Here is a 22,734-nt window from a genome sequence, read left to right as displayed (position 1 = left end):
TTATGTGTGAAATTGGAGCATAGTAAATGAAATTGTTATAGTTTGTTTGTAATCTAAACAATTTGTAAATACACTTTTGTATAAAACATCACTGTTAATGGTTCACTGTCATTGCTTCTGATAATGGGATAACCCTGTTGTTTGTAGGCCTGTCTGCCATTGGCACACTCTTTCTCTATTGTTATAAGGACCCTCCATAAATTCTATACAAAATTACTTATTTCTTAACATGTAATCGATCAATAAAATAAAATATGAACACAAAATAAAAATACTAATTGCAAAATATATTATTTTAATTTTTCAGAAATCTAAAAATTATTCAAATTGTAGAAGTGAAAATAATGTAATTATATAAGTGTCCCTTATATTAAACATAAAATAATATAAATACATTTTTTTTAACAGAATATACTGTAAAAATAAATCATAAATAAAAATAAGTTATACTTATTTTATTGTCATCGTTTATGTCCAAATTTTCAGCCTTAAGATAAACTTTCAATGCTAGAATAAAGGTAAACACACCATAAACAATTGTTAATCCTTTGGTTGAGTCCTCGTATCTTTAGCATAATGTTTATTAGTATATCATCATTATTCTTCAATAAATATGTTTAAATTGCAAAATATAACATTAGTACAAAAAATAAAGAAAATGAACAATAAATAAGTTAAAAATAACATAATAGATAGTGTGTTCCTTAAACTCGTCACTTGCAATCTCTCTCATTGAGCATTGACATTTTGTCAGTGGTGATTTGGTCTTTGATGTGATAAGAGCTTTCTGGGTTAGCAGTTCTTCGGTTACCACTGGCCGCAAGTCCATCCGCAAGTGGCCACTGTCACTCTAGCCAAGCTTGTTGGTTCACATCGGTCACTCTCTTACTGGCCCTCAGCATGTTTTTACACGTCTTATGACCCATAGCATTAATTAAATAATACATATAAAAACTAAAGAGGGGCAGGTTTAGATATGTTAGGTTATATATAAATATAAAACTACCAATTGGTATGGATAGCTGATAGGAAATGGAACTTCAATGTATTAATTCTTGTAATGTTTTAATATTTAATGATGTAATTTTTCCCCCCTTTTTCCAGACTAGAGAAATTAGATGCAGTAGAAGGTTTTATTGTGAATTTTTCTTCTTTAATTATTGAACCAAGAGCCGTACATAAAATTTTAATTATATTTAATCCTTTATCAATTAAAAAATACTCAGGAAAAATACAGTTCTTAGTAAATGGAGTTTTCAAACATAATATTGAAGTCTCAGGAGAAGGAGAAGCTTTGAAAGTAAGGATTTGTTTAATTAAAATAGTAAACATCCTTATTCAAACTTAAAAACTGGTTTCATTTGGCCATATAGTCTTACAATTATATACAATGCTATCATTTGAAATATTGTTAATCCCATTTTCCTTTTCATAAATGGTTTATTTCATTTTTATCTTTATGTTATATAAAAGAAAAAAATTATATGAGGAATATATGCATGTATAACAGGTAGGGATCATACCCACAACTTTTCAAACAGAGTGCTCTGGGATCCTCATTACAATGTGTCTGTACATCATATTCTTCTTTGAGACTAGGGACTAATGGTTTTTTTCAGTGTTTCTGAAACATTTACTTATGTATCATAGTCCGTCCCATAGAACTTGCCTAATTGTAACAGCAGATTGATTAAATAATATTACAATGGGAAATATTAATTACTGATTAATATTAAGTTATTTAGTACTTTTTTTTAACTAAGTTTGCGCTTTTAGATATCTAAAAATGTCATTTGCATTGTGATAATTACTCTGAATACTCAGTGTGACTAGTCCTTTCAATGACAATAAATAAGTCACAAGGAACTTATAAAAAGTTTCTATATAGTTGGGTTACTATTCAGGTGAAATTATATGATTTTTAACAATAAATTTTAGAAAAAAACTCAAGCTGTAAACCTAGAAATGATACAAAAACAGAATATGACAGAATAAAGTTATTCATAATTCTAGAGTATCTCTCGAAGAGTTATACCATTCACCACTTAGTTGTGAATTTATAAAGAAGTGTAATAATAAGTATAAGTATTATTAGAAGAATAAATCTCCAGGAACATTCCAGACACTCATTTAAAGAATAATTAAATTTTTCTTCAATAAGCTGAGAAAAAAAATCTTTATCATGTGAATATTAGCAATTCAGCAAACAGATTTTTGTATTGAGATTTTTAGCTACAGTGGTAGGGAACTTCAAATGATTAGAGAAAAAAAGTGAAAATTGATAATGGCTTTTTAAACAAAAATTATATTTTTTTCCATAAAGATGGGCTTTATAAATATTCTATTATTATTGGCATGATAGAACTTAGAGGTCCAAGGCCTTGCGCGATGTATTAAGGAAATAAATCACACATTTCTTGACGTGTTTTTTTCATAGGGTGGGTTCATCTCTTCCACGCCTATTTTTTGTGAGTGCCTCCCATTGGCTAACTGCCTCAAAAATGCCTGGGAGGAGGCTTTAAGAGAGTTTTGTATAATTTTATGCTTGAAAATCCTGGGTAGGGCCGGGCTTGAACTCACAACCTTACAATGAATAATTTTATGGAATATTTAAAAAGATAATTATTAAATAAAATTTGACTGTCTGGTGCATTTTTTGTTTATTATTAATAATATTTTAATTTTTCTAATAAGTTAATTGTATTAATTAGAGGGTTAAAAACATTGCAGAAAACTGAGGTAATTTAGCATTGCTCATTAATAAGCTGGGATTTCATTGCCCATTTCCTGCTACTAAACCTTATTGTTAATATTTCAGATAACTGACAACTTACTTCAAAATTTTAAAAAATAGTTCCTATTTAGAGGAACAATCTAATTAAATTATGGAAAACCTAAAATGCAGTATATTATGATACCTTTTACACATTATTGATTAGTTACTTTTTACTTATTGAATAATCAAATTATGAAGTGACTCACCATTCCCAAATTTTACATGCCTTGTCATGCAATTCATGTATTGTTCAATAGTTAAGGTATGTATTGTGCAATAGTTCTTTATAAATAAAAAATGGCATCTTGTCCACTTTATTAAATAGCACTTTCTTAGGAATAGGTATGTCTATTTTAAGATTTGAACCATTAACTTTGTAAGAATTGAACAAGAGCTAAATATTATTAAAATTGTTTGCCCATAGTTGGCTCTCCATGAAAAGGAAAGCATCTTAACTGACTTTGGGTTATTGAAAGCAAGAGAAATTTGCTGTAAAGAAGTTGCTATTGTGAACAAATCAAGGGTTCCTGTAGATTTTTCCTTGAACATATCACAGGAAAAAAAGAATGGTATTGTATATTTGAATCATTTGAATGAATGGATGATACGTGGTGAGACAGTTGATGTAATTTTAAAATATTGCAGACTTATTTCAATTGACCATTGATGTTTTTGAAAAAAAACTACATCTCCTTCCTGATGAGGTTAGAGTTGTGAAAGTTAGCATTTATGCTGAAACGAGAATCCAAACCTTTACCTGCAATGTAAGTAAATTGAAGATAATAATTTTACAAAAATGAAATAGATAAATAAAAATTAGATAGCAGATGTTTTATGGATATCACTGCAAACAATGTAAAATGTACCCTAATATTCCTCTCTCCTTTGCCATTCATTTGAAAATAGAAATAAAATTTCATTTTGGGTCAAAAACTTATTAGTGCGATTAAATAAAAAAGTAGTAAAAAATAGTAATACTATATTAGTGTCAAAAAATATAATTATTAAAGTCATCCATTAACACATTGAATATCAAAGGACTGCTAGTCAAATATTTCAAATTTATGATCTCGGCCAAGATTTTGTTAGTGTTATTGGTACAGAATATTATATCAAAATTATAAAGTATGTTATGAGTACTTAATTTCTGGATTACATGATTTAGAATATATGAATATTTTGAGACTTTCTCTGAGACCAAAGGGTTTTAACTATTAAAAGAAAAAGAAAGTTCAATGTTATACTTACATTAATTAAAAATCTAACTTTTTAGAAAAGGGGTACTTAAAGATTAGATAAACTTTATTGTTCATAAAAATTAGTCAAAGAATAACCATGTCTATCTTCTACTGTTATTGTTCAATTAAAGGGTCTGATTGCAAAACACACATTCTTCATTTTTCTTACTGAGAAAAAAATAAATGTTAAAATAAGTGATTGATATATTATTATTATTATCAGATTGAAATGTACCCTATTCTGAAGGTTTAAACCATTAAAACTCACATAACCTATTTAAATTTAATGCTGGAAGTCCTACTTTGAAACAAAAGTAATCTTGTTTTATTGAAATTAGAGGTTTTTCATGTTTTCCATAAAAAGTGGAAACTGTGACTTTTGCTGTTAGATTGTAGAATTTATCTTGTTATTTATTTTGTTCAGATTATATATGAAGGGTGTGGAGTAGAAGAAGTTCTCTTTATTGTGAAAGGAACTGTAATTGATTATAAATTTGAACTTGATCAAAAAAGTATTCTTTTTGAGTCAGCTGGTTTAGGATGTGTAACCACAAAACAAGTTGCTCTGATTAACAGTGGAGATATTGGATCAAGGTAAATACTTAATATTTGTGTTATTGTTTATTTGTAATATTGTATTTTGCCAAAAAGTAAAGGTTAACAGTATATCATACCTTTTAAATTTACCTTTATAAAAACAATTGTACCCATAGGATTTTATAATTAACGTTGAACTTGGAATAAATTGTTTTTAGTAGGGAATTATAGGCTTGAAAGAAGACAAGGGATTTTTAGTAAAATCCCACTTAACTACCTCTGTTTTTATTCACTGTTAACAAAAAGAGCCTATTTTATAAACTATGCATTATTATAATAATTTGATACACAATTAAGACTAACCTAAATGATAGATTGAAAAAAAAGAGAGACAAAGTTATCAGAAGACATCTCTCTCTCTCTCCCCCCTCCCCCCCCTCCCTCTCTCTCTCTCTCTCTCTCTCTCCCTCCCTCTCTCCTGGGGGTACACCCACATAATGGGTGAAAATTACTTGTGTATCATGATTTGTCAAGTTAATTTTTCCTAATAGTTTAGTTAAAAAATAAAGCTAATTTCTTATTTTATGACTAAAGCTGATGTGAAAAATCCTTATCTGCCAATTTTATTTTTGAATATTCTTATATTTAAAACTGAATTTTCCCAGAAATATAACATACATAATCTCATACATGTTTTAACTCAAATAATTAAATGTTTCAGATTTAAACTGCAGACTCGGTTTGTATCAGATGTCTTTGCAATGAAGCCTATGGACGGTTACAGTCCTCCTGGTTCAAGGACTATTATTGAAATTAGTTTTATGCCAAATTTTGTCATTAAATATTTTAACAATGTGGTAAGATTATATGTACTACAGATCACTAGATAATGAAAAAATGATTAGATAAAAAAGTTAAAAACATCAATATAGAAATAACATCAATATGACTTCTATAAGTTTTAAAGCTTGTTGTTTTAAATTTAAATGTTCCAAGTTAATCTTCTTAATGTTTTATTTTTCATTTATAGCAAATAATGACTTAAGAAATAAAAAACTTATGTTTATCATTTAAAATTAAAACAAAAAGATAAAAATGTTTAAAATAACAAAATTTACATTTTTAAAATATAAAGTTTTTTAGAATTTCATCAAAAGTAATAAAAAACACTCACTATAGTTGATCTTTTGATTAAACAAAAAATCTGTATTGATAAAATTGTTAAAGTGAGATGTAAAAATTCATTTTTTATTGTATACATGTTGCTCTGTGGCAAACATGTATATTCACATATCAATTGTTGATCACATACCGTTTGTAACGGTAAGTAATCTAGTTGCCAGTTGGTAGTTGCTATCAAGCCTTGGTTATGAACTTGTGTTGTTTGTTCTTACTACAGTAAGAACATTTTGTGTTATTTAACCGTAACTAATAAAACAGTAAGAACAATAAAAACATTTTATTTGTGTCCACCACCCCCCGTGCTCAAAAAAAATATCTGATAAACTATTGTATTATTCAATTAAACTAGTTTTGAGTTTTTTTTTTATTTTATAATTTTAAGTATGTGGCCAATTTGTTATTATATACACGGTAAAAGAAACATTCTTTTTTTTTTTCCAAATACAGTATTATTTGGGAAATTTATTTATTTTATTTTTTTTAGTAATATGTTTTAATGTTAATATATTATTTAGTATGTCGGCCAATAAAAAAAAAAAAAAAATGAATCCCTATCAAAAGATATTAGTATTCAAAAATCAATTAATAATATACCCTCCTACCTGGTGATTTATATTCCTACCATTGGTTTCATATTCTGTGAAAATTTCTATGGAAACTCCTTTTTTTCTTTACCTTTGTATATAAAATAATAGATACCACTCACTTACTGACTTATTAAAACAAAAAATGGCTATAAATCTGAAATTATTAGTGATGGTTCTGTGTGTAATGAATAAGGCCGGGTTAAAAAAAAAAAAAAAAAAAAAAAATTGAATTCAAGTGATTTGAAAAAAAAATTTAGAATCTAAAAATAATTATTTTTTTATGTAACAAAAACCATGCATCTCCTGGAATATTATAGCCATGCTTTTAAAAGGTAATTTGAGTTTCTAAAAAAAAAACAAAAAAAAAAAACTGGTTCCATGTATAATATGTAAACAATCAATCAATTGATATAAGAATATTATATTGAGTTAGGAGAGAATAAAGTAAATACTTAACAAATTTGTTATTTCCAGCTTTTATTTTTGATTGAAAATTATGAACCACTTACATTAATGATATCAGGTGTTGGAGCGAACTTCCCACCTCCAACAGAAATAATTAGGTTACGAACCCATGTTCGTACCGCAATTACTCACTATGTTGATTTGACTAACAGGTAACATCAGTAATTATTTTTAAAAAAATTTCTTTAATCAGCTAAGCCAAGCTCCTTCATTAATATGGATACATATTGAATAATATATTTATATAATGAAATATTTTACATATATGGTAAAATGAAACATTAAAAATATTGACTGTTACCATAAGCAGTTAATAAAAATTGAAATAAGTGAAAATAAGAAAGATATGTTTGTATATTGCAGTGATATTTTAAAGTTTCTTGTCAAATGAATTCTGTAAATATAATTTGTTATGATAGACAGAATAGAGAAATTGGAATTTGGACAATTGAATGTTGAATATTGTGAAAAATATAAAAAAGTTGATTAATATAAATAATGTGTAGAAAATATTGTTATTTTCGTAATAAAAGAAAATGTAAATGCTATATGTTTAAAAGTTATAATTTATTTCATAAATTAAATCAAGAATTGTTTACTATTTGTAAATAATTATTTTGAAATATAAAATTATTATACGAGACATTTTTATTGGCACAGAGATACATTTTGTAGATAAATAATGTATTTATACATATACAAAATATGTATTTAATAATTTTTAAGCGAAATGAGTATTTTTAGTTTTTGATTTATAAATTTAAATATTTTGAACATTTGAACCTAAGAATCATTTTTTGTTGTTGCTAATGGAGCTCTGTTAGTTCTAACTTGATTTGCTAAACAATTAATCAATTTAATTTGACAAATAAAATTTTATTAATAAGCCAGTATAAGTTATTTTTCATTATTTATTCTACTGTTCTAACTTTAACTAATATTGATTGAATATGAATTCTAGTCAAATATCATTCAGCTGATTAGGATTAACTTTAACTAACAGAAAAATTACTGTAATATACTTTCAGGAATGGTAAAGCAGCTTTTAGCTTTCTTTTTTTTTTTTTATTAGAACTTCTGATACATTTTTATTCTATATTTTTGTGGATAGGAGTTACGAAGAAATGACTGTATATCCTATGACCTCAGGGGAATATTTTTCGACAGAAGAATTTATGGTATTAGCACCCAACAGTCACAATGACTGTAAAGTTACCTATTATCCTCAAACAATGACAACAACCCAACATCACATGGTAAAAATGATTATTTTATTATTTTTAAATTCAAATTTACAAATTACACATAATAATAATGAATACAATTATAATTTTGTGCAAAATATTTCTTCTTATTTCAATAGATTTATTCATTGTGTTAGTTTGTCTAACACCATAATTCCAACTTAATTACCTAAAATATTATAGATTATGAATCAGATAAAACATTCAATAAGAACTGTAGAATATTTTGAAAGTGTTCTAATAAAAAATTTACATTATGTCACTTATCATTTTCCTGCTCTGAGCCCTTTACTTTATTTGACTTCAAATCAAACCGCTAGTATTAAATTCATTAAATGACGAACAGTCATATATGATAATTATTCTCTTATCCATTTATATTATTTCTGTCAAAAATATCTTTTAATCCATCCTTATGTTGGAATTTTTTTTATATTCATTATTATTTATTAATTATGATTTTAATATGTTTTTATATAAGTAATGACTTAATTTATTAAACATCAGTTAAATGTGCCCGAATTATTTTTATATTTATCAGATAGGAATATTTTATCTTTTATTTCTTGATAAAAAAAAAAAAAGAATTGAATTGTGCTTTCATGTGTAGTTAGTACTACAGTTTTTATTGTAGAACTGTTATAATCAAAAGTACATATCCATTGCCATCCATTAGGTAGCACTGCCAGTTGTTGAACATGCGATACTGTTTTAGATATACTATTAAATGCATAAGTGTCTAACTGTAGGGCCTCAGAATCTTCCTATATCCCCTTTATCAGTAATTTATTAAAGGAGTTGCATTTATATTTACACAAAATTGTAAATTAATATGAAATAATTTTAAAATGTTAGATAAATATTTTAGAAGATTATTCTTAATCTCAGGGCGGGTTTCCCAGACAATCAGAACAAAGACACATAACTAATTTAATGGCTATTTTTACAAATATACTTAGATTCTAAGTTTAGCAGCACTAACTAATTATATAATCTTCTTTGATGAATGATGGCTCTCGATGTCTTCATTCTAAACATGCTACTAGTGACTGTAGACCAAGGCTTAGTCCTATCCTAGCTTCCAGGATACGTACAATCCAGTGACAATTCAAACAAAGAATTTTGTCGTTTTCAAAAGTGACTTTCTTCCTTGGATGCCTGGTGACTCTTGATGTATTCTTTCTCTAGATGTCTACCACTGACAGTAGACAAAGGGCGGTCTGTACCACCTGTGTCCAGATGTCATCCTCCATGGAACCCAACAACAAGTGATCCAAACAAGTCCTCTGCCTAGATGTTCAATGCAAACATAGATTGCAGCACAACAGTTTTGAGCCTTTGCTTATGATTTTCTTTATGACTATTATTCTTTAACCCTTATTATTGACTTCTATTTTTTTTAAATCTGCTGTAATTACAATCATATTGGAAGATAAATAAAGTTGAAAATATTTGAATCTACTCAAAATGGCAGCAATTCTATTGACTTCAAAATAGTGCCCCATCTTGAAGCTCTGAACGATGTCTTTTTTGACTCCATATTTTACTGATAAAAATTAGTTAGCTTCCTTTTTGGTTCAACAAAACGAACAATATTTAATGTTGATACATAAAAATAAAAATATAACTAAAATCATTTATTTGACATTTCTTGTCACTTACATTTCTCCTCCTCGCTAGGTAAAAAAATTCTTTTGTACTCAAAATATTTTTTTAAAATAAATTTTTAATCATTTTCACTCCATTCATTTAAATAAACATTTGGTTAAAAAACCATCACTGAGTTATTAACTGCTTACAAATATACATAGGATAATTACATATTTTTTATTGTTTGTTTGTTTGTTTGGTTGTTTAGTGGCGCCAAACTTCATTGGTCATCAACGCCATTTATATTTTATTTAATTTTGCTAATATTCGTTAAATTTTATTTATTTTTTGATTTGATTATTTTATTTATTTATTTTTTTTTTTTTTTTTTCCGATCAAGTTATATTTTTGTCAGTAAATTTTGTGATTTTAAAAACCGAAACACCAATTCTATTGCCTTATCTTCGTCTCCAATGGTTTTTGAGATATCTTGGCTTAGTCCCAAGCTATTGAGATGTGGTGTAAAATATGGGCATCGTTGGAAAACGTGGCTTATTGTTAAATTGTTATTGCAATACTGGCAGTTCGGAGGCATTTCTTTTGATAAAAGTTAGGAGTGGGTGAGCCTTGTGTGACCTATTCTCAGCCTAGTCAGTACAACTTCCTCTCTACGGCATTTGCGACTGGAGGTACCCCAGGGCTTGACATCCTTTTTAATAATTCTTAATTTGCTCATTGGGCTTTCGTTCCACATAGATTTCCATTTATCTTTGACTTCCTGTACAAGAGGCCTGCATATTTTTCACATATTTTTTACTTTCATGACTACTACAATTAAAATTCTGTTCCATTTTGAGTTCATGTTTCTGAATACTTATCCAATAATATCTTAACATATAAATACAATACATAGAATATTAAAAATATATTTTTATAAAACCAATGCACAGATTTCACTATAATTTGATACATATTTACAATACAAAATTAATCTTCTTAACAATAATTAATTTTTTAATACTTATAATAATGAATATACAAAAAAATTTGAATAAGAGATATTAAATAGAAGCTGTTACTAGCCACGACTGTTATAATAACTAAATTATGGAGAAAAAAATATATCTTCACAATAATAGATTATTTTGGTTCACCCATAGCTCAGTGGTTAAGACACTGTCTTATCTATTTGATGTCTATTGGCGGTGCCGGTTCGAATCTGGCCTGGGGCTATTTTATATATGCTACAGTGACAATTGATGCTCTAAGAAACGTTAGCATTCGCTATTCATGGTCAACTTACACTGAATAACTTACTGTAAATTTAATAATCAAATAGATAAACATGCTCTGACTAGAGAAGGTCAATGTTTCTCTGTGGAATGAAATCATGGCTACATTGTAGTATGGAATGTTTAAAAAATATATTAGTAATTGAGAGCTTCTTTTCTCAATATGATAAATCTATTTTTTTTTAATCATATCTGTTGACTTTTGCTTGCTATTCTCACTCAAAAGGAATTATCACTGCTTCAACTTTAGCAGATGTCATGTCTAAATTGACATAAGTATAACTCAATTTATAATAATCTGATAGCAATGGTAGAGGGATAATGTTGTTAGTGAGTTGATATGAAGTTTTTTTTTTTTTTATCATGGTTATCTAATCATAATAGTGCCTAAGTAATGATCATTAACCATGCTTATGGGGGTCAACTTTCACTAGTGAAAGCTAATCAGACTTAGTTATAGTTATAAATTTGAAAATAAACTTTTTAGGGTCATTTTTTTTGTGGATTCCCGAATGGCGAATTGGTATTTTGTCAATTCGTGGGTGAAGCAATAGCACCTACTCCTGGGGAACTGGATTGGGAATGCAAAGCTAGAAAACAATTTTCAGGAAAAATACCTCTGAACAATTGGGGTAATTCATCTGAAAAGTAAGCATTATTACATTCTTTGTTTTTAGAATTTTTATTTGTATTATTGGAGTGTTTTAAAATAAGTCTTTATTTATTTTTCCATTTAAGCATATTGTGCAGTAAAATACATTTTTTTTTTGTGGAGGAAGTTAAAATCACACACATACATATATACTTACATAACTTTCTTGTTAAGAATTTGTAACCCTTGTGTTATTTTTATTTTATTTTTCTATGTCTTTTGAGCAATACACATGTATGTGTAACATTGAACTGCTGCTAAAACAATTCACAACTTTCAATTTTCTTTTTAGCCTCCTTTTTCTGCACTTCCTCTGTCTGGTGATCTTCCAGGAGCAAGCTGGTCAATCTTTGGTAAAAATTAGAGTGTGCTGGCCCAAAAACAATTTTCTACCTGTATACAAACTCCTTTTAATATGGGTAGTTTTATAAAACTTGTTGCATATGCTTCTCATCAGCAAATTAGAAATAGGGGTATAACCAAACAGTTTTGTCTAGAAATGGAAATGGCTGTACAATATCTTTTACATCTAAGAACAATAGATTTCAATGTATTTAACTCAATGTCCTATTAGCTATTTTGAAAATTTGACCTATGATTCCAGCTAATAACATTCCAGTAACCCTTATGGAAGCCATTAAGTCCGAAATCCAAAACACAAAAGTAATTGCCAGGCTAAATGGGCAGGAATCTAAAACAATCCTAGCAAAATTAAAAAAATATATATTTGCTTCCTCAAGAAACATACAATAATGACAAAAAAGAAAAGGTGTCTCTTACATGCTATGGGAGCTAAATAGCTATATAGCGAGATAGCACACATCTGGTCTATGTCATACATCTGGAGCATGGAGCTGAAAGCTGGATATTGACAGACAAACTGAAAAGCAGAGTGACAGCAGTAGAAGTGAGGTTTCTTTGAAGCATTTCTGAGAGAACAAGAAGGGACTGCAGCTGCAATGAGAGATTCAGGGAAGGTTTAAGAGTTCTCTTGTTAATGGAGGTCCAAGAGGCTTTAAGCTAAAGTGATTCGTTCAACTATGTCATCAGGACGGAAAAACACATAGTTCCATTGAAGACTAAAGATTAAGTCCCTTGATACTGACCAAGGATGGTTTTTCCATTCTGGAATTTTCCAGCACTCATGTAAAAGAAAAGAAAAAATTCTCTGCTAAGTCAGGAACATGACAAGAAACTGAGAGCAGCAGAAGTCCTAAATACTCCACTTTGCTGATAGTCACTACTGAGTGGCACAAAAGTGTTGTGGAATTTAGGGAGGGTTTCATAAATAAAGATGAGAGTGTGTTCACTAATAGATGCCACGGCAGACTGTCCTATAACAAAGCAACATACCTGTTGCTTTGTTCTCAGCAGTATTATAGTGTTACCATCTACCGTTTTATTTACAAAGCAAAATAATGAAACTTATTTTCTATAACAATTTCCTTCCTAAAATATGTTTTATTGTTTCCTTTCATTTATTATTTTGCTTTATTTATTTATTTTATTTTTTATATATGAGAAGATGGTCAGGGTTGCGGTAAAAAAAACAAACAAATAGTTTATAACTATTTTAATGTCCGACGTTTCACCCCACTCTGCAGGGCTTCATCTGGGCTAAAAAGATACAAAAAAAATCTAAGAACATATACATTTATCCTAGCTTAAATTACCTTATTGTATCTTATTTGTTGTAATTTCCCAGTTTTTTTTTTTTTATCATTTCAATGATTTTTGATGATTCAATGTCGGACATTAAAATAGTTATAAACTATTTGTTCTTTTTTTTTACCGCAACCTTGACCATCTCTTCATATGTAAATTTTTATGGTCAACTATATATACATATATATATTTTATTTTTCAACTTAATTTCATCACTCTATATTATTTAATGTTTCACAAAACACTTTCTCAAGTCCTTGGTTCAAACATTCCCAACTGGCCTGTATTTTGTTGGTGATTTGGACCTCTCCCTTTTTGCCTGCATCCAGATTTTTCATAGTCAGGATTATAATATTCACCAAGATACTCTCTGAAATCATGAACATCTGGATCAATATAAGGTTTAACAATACTTGTTGCATCACTAATTCCCCTCTTATTTTTTAATTTCTTCTTGCAATGAGTATATTTCTTACTTTCTTCTTCTTAAGTTTTTTATTTGTTACTTTTATTTTCATCAAAACTTCACCACTATCACCATCAGGACCTGAATCACAATTTGACTCAAATTTACATGATTTTCTAGTATCTTCATGTCTAACATCATTTAATGTTTTATTTTTGATCAGATGTCACTTCAGAAGAAGTGAAGTGGTGTAAATGGAAAAGAATTTGGTGTAGGAACTATATCTTCGAAGTGTTCATCACTCTCTTTGTTTCTTCCTTTTTGGGAAAGGATGACTTTATTCTCCTCTTCAATTTTCTTAGTCACTGAAATTAGATCTTCACCTAACTCTGGAACAACTAAAACATCCTGAAAGTTGTTTTCATCACCTTTGCTATGTGTCTCCATTATAATTTTCCCTCCTAAAGTTTTACTGGTACTCCTTCCAATGAATGTGAGAATTGCGCATAATTCTGTGGTCAAGGATGCACTATGTTGTCATCTTGGTTGAGGCTTTCGTGTATCCAAGGGTTATTTATTTTATTTTTCGGCCAGGACTCCCATTGTAGTCCTATACTGCCTAAAGGGTCCATTTCACCTATGTCGTCTATTATTTTCTTTGTTAAAGCGGCATTCCTTTTTTAAGTGTCCTGGTTTTTTTTACAAATAAAACAGGCTTTTAGACAGAAGTTTGAATTTTTATGATACATTTTTGATGTTTGTTCATTCCTATGAAGGTTATTCCTTCTTTCAAATGACAACAGCATTTGTCTTACTTCGCTAAGTTTGATGTTCCTATTAACCAAAATAGCTATGACAACAGGATCATAATAGGGTGGTAAGCCTTCAATGATGTATCTTACTAATTCTCTGTCTGTCTACAAAAAGAAGAAGACCTAAGATTCCTATTGGGTGATAAACAAAAAAAATATTTGAAGTTTTTTCAAGCTATTTTGATAACTGTCTATGTTGGATGAGGCATTTTTATTTTTTAAATGTGACATCAAATTCAGTTTTAGGAACCTCATGAATCTTTTGAGTAGTGATTTTTAATCAAATTTGGTTTGAAATTTTCGTCATCAGATGTAACTATTGCTGTTCATTAGCAATCCGAAAAAATAAATCTGGATATCTGTATTATGAACATTGTAAAGAATCCCTTCCTGACCCTTCTGATAGTTTTTTCTTCAACTGTTCCATTTTTACAAATTTTGACTAGAAGTTTTACAACAAATTTTAATTAAAGTAAAATTATACTCTGTTTAGTTTTAGGGTGGAAATTAAATCAATCAAACTAACTGTGGCAGCCTTCTATAAGATAACCTCTCAAGACATAATATCTATACCACCAAAGGAAACGAGAAACTGTATTATCAACTTGCTGAGTTACAAACGAACTGAAATGAATTTTAATGTAAGACATGTCATATTATTTGTGATTTATATTCTGTGGTAGGAGAGCTTATTATAACAAGTCTTACTAGAATTGTTTAATTAATTATTTGGTACTACATTAAAAAATTGGTACATAAGCCCATAACTTAATACATAGTTTCAAGGATCATTTGGTACTACCTTCACCATTATAAAATTATGTCATATTTGTTGAAATCCAAGACTCACATTACAATCATAGCAGCTGGGTCAAGATCATAGATGGGCAAAAATTAGCTATAGTTAAAACTAATAGTTAAAATTGCCATGGATACATTATTCATGAATGAACCATTGATAAATAAATGTTGTATCCGTAGCAATTTTAGCTATTAGTTTCAACTATAGCTAATATTTGCCCAACTGTCTGTTGGATTGTATATCTGGAAATGCTGAAATTACTTTGTCCTTTAACTTTGACAGTATATATTTTGTACTGGCACTTATTGTATGATTGTATAATTAATATTGCAGCACAGGATTACAATTAAAGATTTGAGAATTAATAAAATAAGAGTATCAAAATTTAATAGCAAGTTAGAAAAGCTACCTAGAGAAACAAAAAATTTAATTTAAAAAAAAAGATTAATTTTTCTTGACATGAAAATATAAGAATAATTTATCAAGCATGTGCATTTCATAATATTACATTCCAGAAGACTCAATAATTATTTCTTCATAAAAAAATAAAATATTAAAATTAGACTTAAGATCCTAAAAATAGTTGTAAAAATTCTTTCTTTCAGGTGTTTTTTACAAATATCAGTTCGAAAGAATATCTTCACTACAAAGTCCATGTTAAATTCACTCCACCAGAAGCACAAACCTTCAAGTTAACAACTACTGTCCATGAGCCTACATATTACAAACTTTGTCTGAGTAATCCAATGGATAAAATAACATCATTTAAGTTTAAATCTCCACACCCTGATTTAGAACCATCATTAAAAATTGTACATGTTCGGCCTTTGCGTAAAGTAAGGTTTATAACTACAAATAAGTGATAGCTGAAAATATTCATAAAGAAAAAATATATTAATTATAGCCATCTTTTTTTTTTTTTTTTTTTATAGAAATACCTTGCCTTAAAATATATTCCTACTCGTTGTGGAACATCTAATATATCTTTCAAAATCAGTAATTATTTATTGGGAGAAACAGTCTACAAAGCTGAGCTTTCAGCTTTGAACACTGGTGCTGAAAGGTTTATAGAAGTACAAGTACCCATTGGAATCTCAAAATCATTCTCTATACCAGTAAAAAATCCATTCCAAAAGGTTGTTACATTTATTTTTGAAGTGAGTAATTTTGACTACTGTTTTCTTAAATACATTATAGGTATATTCAAAGACCTCAAAACTTATTTTATATATTTATTAAATTACTAAATACACAGTCTACTGTAGTTAGAAGGTAGGTACTGAAAATAGTACTTAAAGAGATAATATCCATTGGGAAGTATTTAGAATTATAAAAGGGATGCACGTAAGTCTTGGTAAAGTTTCACAAAAATTCCTTGCATATGCATACACATTTAGAAACAAATTATATTAGGGATGCACAACACTTTAATAATAATGTTATTTTTAGAGGAGCGGTCAACCATCAGAGTGGGTTGAGGTATGGGGTCCCTAAGTGCTTGGTTCAGGTCATGGGTTTGATTCCCACCTGGATCAGTCAATATTTTTTTTTTGCGGCCCTAAGAAATGAATCTTGATTTCCCATTCTGACGCTGTATAGGTCCTTGTATACTTCAAAGCATTCTATTATTATTATTGATTTCCAAAAGTATGGATGACAAGGAATATGTATTTGTTCATTTCATGTCTTCTGTGATAGCCAGCCTGCAATCAGAAACCCAATTGATATCACTTGTCAGCAAGTTAGCAATCAGCTCCTGGTGAAATTGAGCACTGTTGCTAATGTTTTGTATTCATAAGTATGTTAAATTTTAGATAGTTTCTATATTATAGTTGAATAAATGATTCTATGGTCCAAGCTCTAGTAATTCAATATTTATGGAAATGGGTGAAGAGAGAAAGTTTCAACTTTGTGGTCTAATATTCATTTGGAAAAGTAGATATTATGTAGTTGATTTAACTTGTCTTTCAGATTTTGGAAATTTCAGTTTAGTACTTGTAATTTTATATAATAATCATTTTGGATCAAGTGGTACAAAAAGGAAATATTTTTTAAAACTTCAATTTTTTTCTAGATATTAATTGGTATTGTTGGGAAGACAATGTTCATCCTATAAAACTTTTGTATGGAAATTATTATTGAATTGGATTTGAAATTAAAATTGAATTTGAATTGGGAATTATTATTGAAACTTTTAATAAGGTCATAAAAGGTTTTACCATATTAAATTATTTTTTATTAAACAATTCGGGTGGTTAATTTAATTTAAGATAGATTAACTTTCAGTAAGTTTTTGTAAAAAATAAGACCTAATTTATAGGATCACTTATTAATTTTGAAAAACAAAGTAAAACACTTATAAGTTGGTATAAAGCAAAATCTTATATCTTACCAGAACATTAATAGATTAACATAAACTAAGAAAATTTTTAATCTAACTTCTACAAACCTCCAAGCTTATAAATAACTTGATATTTAGTTTGCATTCATTAGATCAAAATTAATTTGAAATATCAGTTTTTGAGAAACAGTTCGTCCATTGAATGTAAGAGCAGGTAGATTTATTTTATCTTCCTAAGACACATGAAATTTATCAGGTACCTGTAATGATTTTAGTGAGAAATAACACATTTTAGTGTTAACACTTGTCAGTCACAAGCATATACAACTATTTAAAACCATTTGATGACAAATGAGGTTTTCGGTCGTAAAAAGGAATTACTGCAAAAAATAAAAACTTTTCCAATGTTAACTTGTCTGTTAATTACAATATTTTACCTTTAACTAGTTGTCATTTACCATAACCTAACCAATTTCTTAGAGGATCTTTCAACAATTTTTGAGATCAGCCTTGATGGCTGATGATGCCAAAAGCTGCTATACATGAAAAATTTCAGTTACCCTGTTTTACGTACGAATGCCTCAAATATTATTCTCTCAATCAATGCGTACATATAACTTAAACAATATTCAAACGAATAAGCTATTTAGGAACCCCGAAGAATTATCTTTAGTCGAAAATACACCACTGACTTATTTTTATCTGAATTTTCTCATGCCTCATTTTTTAACCACTTGATCCTACTGAATGGATTTTAATTTATAATATAATTTTTATGTTTCTTAGTCTGATTCACGAGATCTATCTACAAAAGAAACAAGTTTTTTTGTTGGACCTGGTAAGAAGATTATGTTAGATGTAATGTATGAACCCTCTTCCCTTGGTAATCATTTGATGAATATTACTCTGCACACCAATGGCTATGGAGACTTTTTGTAAGTGATAAGTTGTTTTTATTTACAATGAGTTGTTAATAGTTGACCATAGATTCATCCTGTCAGCTGAAAGGTTCAAATATAGGTTAAGTGAAATTAAAAAAGTAATTTAATTATTTAACAACTGTGTCGACATGGCAATAGTATCAGACTGCCAAAACAAAAATTTATATAGGCTTGGCAATCAAACTTGTGTTATAATAGATCTTTTATTTATATGATTTTCACCTTTCTTTACTACCCTACCATCTTTGACTTTCTATGTTAAAGTTTATCATTTCTAAAATTGTTTGCTTTCCAACAATTTATGATGTGTTTTCAACCTTGAAAAAATATTTTTTCCTTAATTTAATTATCAAATACTTTCATAGTTTATAATTATCCGTTTTTCACTACTTAATAAAATGTGAAATGGTTAATTATTTCAAATAAACAAAAATGAAAGTACTTTATAGGACATTTTTTTAAAAATTAGTCATTTAAGCCCCGTCAGCCTATTACAATGAGGATAAGATCAAGCTGATATTAAAGCTCATTTAATTGTATGTTTTTGATAATATAAAAAAAAAAATGTGAAAAATCATTTCTATAAGTAACACTTTTGGTCAGTCAATTTAAAAAGAAAAAGTTGTTTATTACATGGCAGGAATATACCAGCCTGAAATTTGGAATTCCAGTTTTGAAGACCTTTTGTTTTCAAGCTAGACTGTTAATACACACTCTGACACAGAAACACTGACTATTTTATGAGATTTGACTATTTCTACTCAAGACATGGATGGAAATATTTATTTTCATCGAAAACTCGAATTCAAAATTTTGCATGATCACAATACTATCCTTTATATTTTGTTGGTACTGACTGTTTATATATTTTTAAAATAGCTAAATTAGCATTTATTTCAGATATTGTGTAAAAGGTTTATGCACTCATCCTGAACCATCTGGACCACTCATCATACCAAAGGAAGAACCATATGAATTAGAATTTAAAAACATCTTTTACTTTCCTCAAGAGTATTTTTTGAAAGTAAATAATGAACACTTTAAAATAAAACCTGAGAAATTGTTCCTGCACCCTAAAGAGGTAAACAAATTTTATTTATTTGTTACAGTTTACCAAAAATTATATATTATTGAAATTATTTCATCATTAACGACTATATAGTTATTGATCTATTTTTTAGAACAGTTAATATTCCAAAAATTAAATTACTTAGTCATATTTATATTAGGGAATTAATGTGAGTAGAGGGAAGGGCCAGTTTCTATATGGTCTGGTGGATAGTTTTGCCTATGTTGAGAGTGTTCTTCCATCATTGGATTCTACAATTATTATGGAAGCTACCAGAGTAGATCCTTGCACTTGTATGAAAAATCTTAACTCATCAGCTAAACTTCACACCAAAATCCAATTTTTTTTTAGGTTCATTTACAGGATGAGTTTATAACCGCAAATTTTGATTTATCCTTAGTTATATGTTTATCGTTTGTTGTTGCACTTGCTCAGCGGAGAAGGTGGTGAGTTAAAGGAAAATAAAAAAAATAAAATATAATCGCAAAAGGAAAAAAAAGATAAAACAATAAAGAATAAATTGCTCCTTAGGCGCCACGTTATTTTTTCTTGGAAATAACGAAAACCCTGAAGTATTATGCCCACAATATAACTAAAATATACCCCTATATAAACAATTGTTGAATTATGACCTGTTGAATTATCGTAATATTCCATGAACAACAAAAAAAAGTAAATTAGCAAGTTGAAAGCTGAAAAAGAACAGCAGAACTATTTGTACAAAAGTTTAATAATAATAAGAAATATATGTACACAGAATGAAAAAGGAATAAAAAGAATTCTTATCAATTAATAAAACAATTAAAACTTATAGGTTGACTTAACCTTAACTTAAATGCTTAATATCTACATTATTATCCAAAAGAGTATAAAAGTGAATATAAAATAAAAACAAAAAAAAAATTAGTTCAAACCCCACGTAGTCCTTGGTTGCACTCCTGGCTGAACATAAGGTTGTCTGATATTTCCTTTCCCAAAAGTTTTAGGATTACACCTGCTACAACTCTCTTATCCAGGATGTGCTGAAGAAACATCACTGCACTATATCCCCACTTCTAGTGTTAATCACCGTCCATTGAAGTAGAACACCATAATTTTGAAAAAACAAAACACATACGATGACATTTCTCATATGGTGCTATTTCAGTTCAAACAGTAAAGACAGAGGGCCTTTAAACTATCACCACTTCACATTGAACAATCATAACGTGTTCCGAAATCAAACTGTCACCTTCACAACACCAAAACCCACTCGTCTGAACATACGTATTCCAAAATCAATCTGTCGCCTTCACAAAAACAAAACCCACTTGTCTGAACATATCGCTCGTGTTTTGTTTTTCCCATGACAACCGTAACAAGTTGTGCATTTATTTAATGAGTTGATATGAATAACTTTTTTATGCCAATCCCAAAAATTAAAATGCATTTATATGCAAATGTACATTCATAAAATCAATATCATATTTTTTTCAGCATCTTCAAAAACATATAAATAAACCATGATGTGTTGATAAATCTATAGACCACTGCACAATCTTTAACTAGATATCGTTTTCATATTTTAGAGCCATTGTCAAACAGATTTTTTCCGTTTTGGTGTTAAATATTTGTGATCAGGATGGCAATTACTTGCAGTTTCATAATTTTTTCTTTGTAAAAAAAAATATATTGTAATAACATTAAATTGGAACAGGGCAAAGGCAGAAAATGATTATATAAAAAAACTTAAGTATATTTTCTTTCAGACCTACGGCACATTTGCAAGAACCCTTTGACACACCTGATTGATATTTTTTTACATAGTACCATAAAAAGATTCATTAAAAATCATTGATCTCATTTTCATAGCCTTCCCTTTAATGTTTTAATTATTTTTTATATCTTTGCTAATGTATGTTTAGTTAAGATTTTTTTTTAATTTAGTATATTAGGCAGTTTAATTACCTTTATAAATAAGCATTATATGTTCTGCAAGACTTACCTTTTTTTTAATTATCAAAAATAAAAAAAAAGGGTATTCCTTGAAAAAAAATACAACAGAAAACTGAAAGTAAAAATGGGGTTGCTGAGAAATAAATATTAACTGCCCCAGGTGCTCCCATTGAACCCACAATGTTCCAAATCGAGCGCTCTGGGACCTACACTCAGCCTGCACAGCCCCCACATACCTTGAAAATCACAATTACACTTAAAGTAATTGTATAGAATAATTGCAATTACAGTAATTATAATTGTCTTACAATTACTTCAGCATAATTAATCTTCAAAACCATTAATATGTAATTAAATTACTCATGTATTGATTCCTGCCTAACTCTGGTACGTAGTAATTGGGGGCTGAAATCCTAAGAACATAAAAACATGAAGTAACAAACTTGGTCCACATGTTCAAGAGATATGATCGTGGCACAGACCGATACAATGACTGAAAAAACTTTTTTTTTGGTTCCTGAGGATTTATAAAGAAGTAGAGCTCTTGAAAACTGCTCATTAATAATTTGACTCAATCACTATACTATAATCTCCTTACCTAGTAGTGTTAGGAAAATAAAAATTTTCAAGTCTAAGATCCACAAATTATCTTTTTGTTTTTATTCAGGGGGTCATACTTATTAGTAAGGTGTGATAATGAGCTGGAGGGACTATTCTGTTATGGATAATGTTCCATATCTCAGCTATCATTTATCAAATTGACATAACCTTTGTCTCATATTGTTCATTTTTTTGTGAATTCGTAAATTTTACTGATTATAAATTTTTCACTGATTGTAATAATTACATAGTTTTGTGCAAAAAACTCAGTAATCTAGTTAAAAATAAGTGAATAGCAATGAAAACAAAAAGTAGTTGATAGTGATCATTTTTTTACTCACCTTCTTTACTGTTTAAAAACTAAATAATTGAAAAGAATCTTGAACAACTAAACATAATGAAGACATCTGACGTTTATTTATTCATTAATCTTGGATAAAACCAATTTTCCAAATGAGACAGTATTGAATCTATATTATTCAAAAAACTGGAAATCATTAGCAACTGACCAAGAAATTGTGTGATTTAAAAAAAAAAAAAAAGAAAAGAGAATATTTTTAAATGAATGGTACATATTTATGGTGTCAGATATTATATATA

At 28.5% G+C, this 22,734-nt stretch overlaps 1 protein-coding gene across 1 annotated transcript in view; it reads left to right on the top strand.

The window, feature by feature from the left end:
* Positions 1-19,611, top strand: part of LOC106682535 (hydrocephalus-inducing protein) — a gene marked incomplete at its 3' end in the record, with an annotated part of 227,440 nt that extends 207,829 nt beyond the window's left edge. Inside the window, 13 exon segments of the mRNA XM_067049812.1 lie at positions 1,105-1,300; positions 3,201-3,345; positions 3,422-3,540; positions 4,439-4,608; positions 5,273-5,408; positions 6,795-6,937; positions 7,897-8,041; positions 11,399-11,559; positions 14,940-15,087; positions 15,854-16,084; positions 16,181-16,405; positions 18,376-18,524; positions 19,431-19,611. Of these exon segments, the coding sequence (XP_066905913.1) occupies positions 1,105-1,300; positions 3,201-3,345; positions 3,422-3,540; positions 4,439-4,608; positions 5,273-5,408; positions 6,795-6,937; positions 7,897-8,041; positions 11,399-11,559; positions 14,940-15,087; positions 15,854-16,084; positions 16,181-16,405; positions 18,376-18,524; positions 19,431-19,611 (2,149 nt within the window).
* Between the last annotated feature and the right edge of the window lie 3,123 nt (positions 19,612-22,734).

The sequence above is a fragment of the Halyomorpha halys genome, unplaced genomic scaffold (genome assembly GCF_000696795.3).
Source record: "Halyomorpha halys isolate HHAL.00 unplaced genomic scaffold, Hhal_1.1 Scaffold422.1, whole genome shotgun sequence".
Classification (NCBI taxonomy): domain Eukaryota; kingdom Metazoa; phylum Arthropoda; class Insecta; order Hemiptera; family Pentatomidae; genus Halyomorpha; species Halyomorpha halys.
Note: the sequence above shows the minus strand (reverse complement) of the source record. Positions and strands in the feature narration are given on the sequence as shown.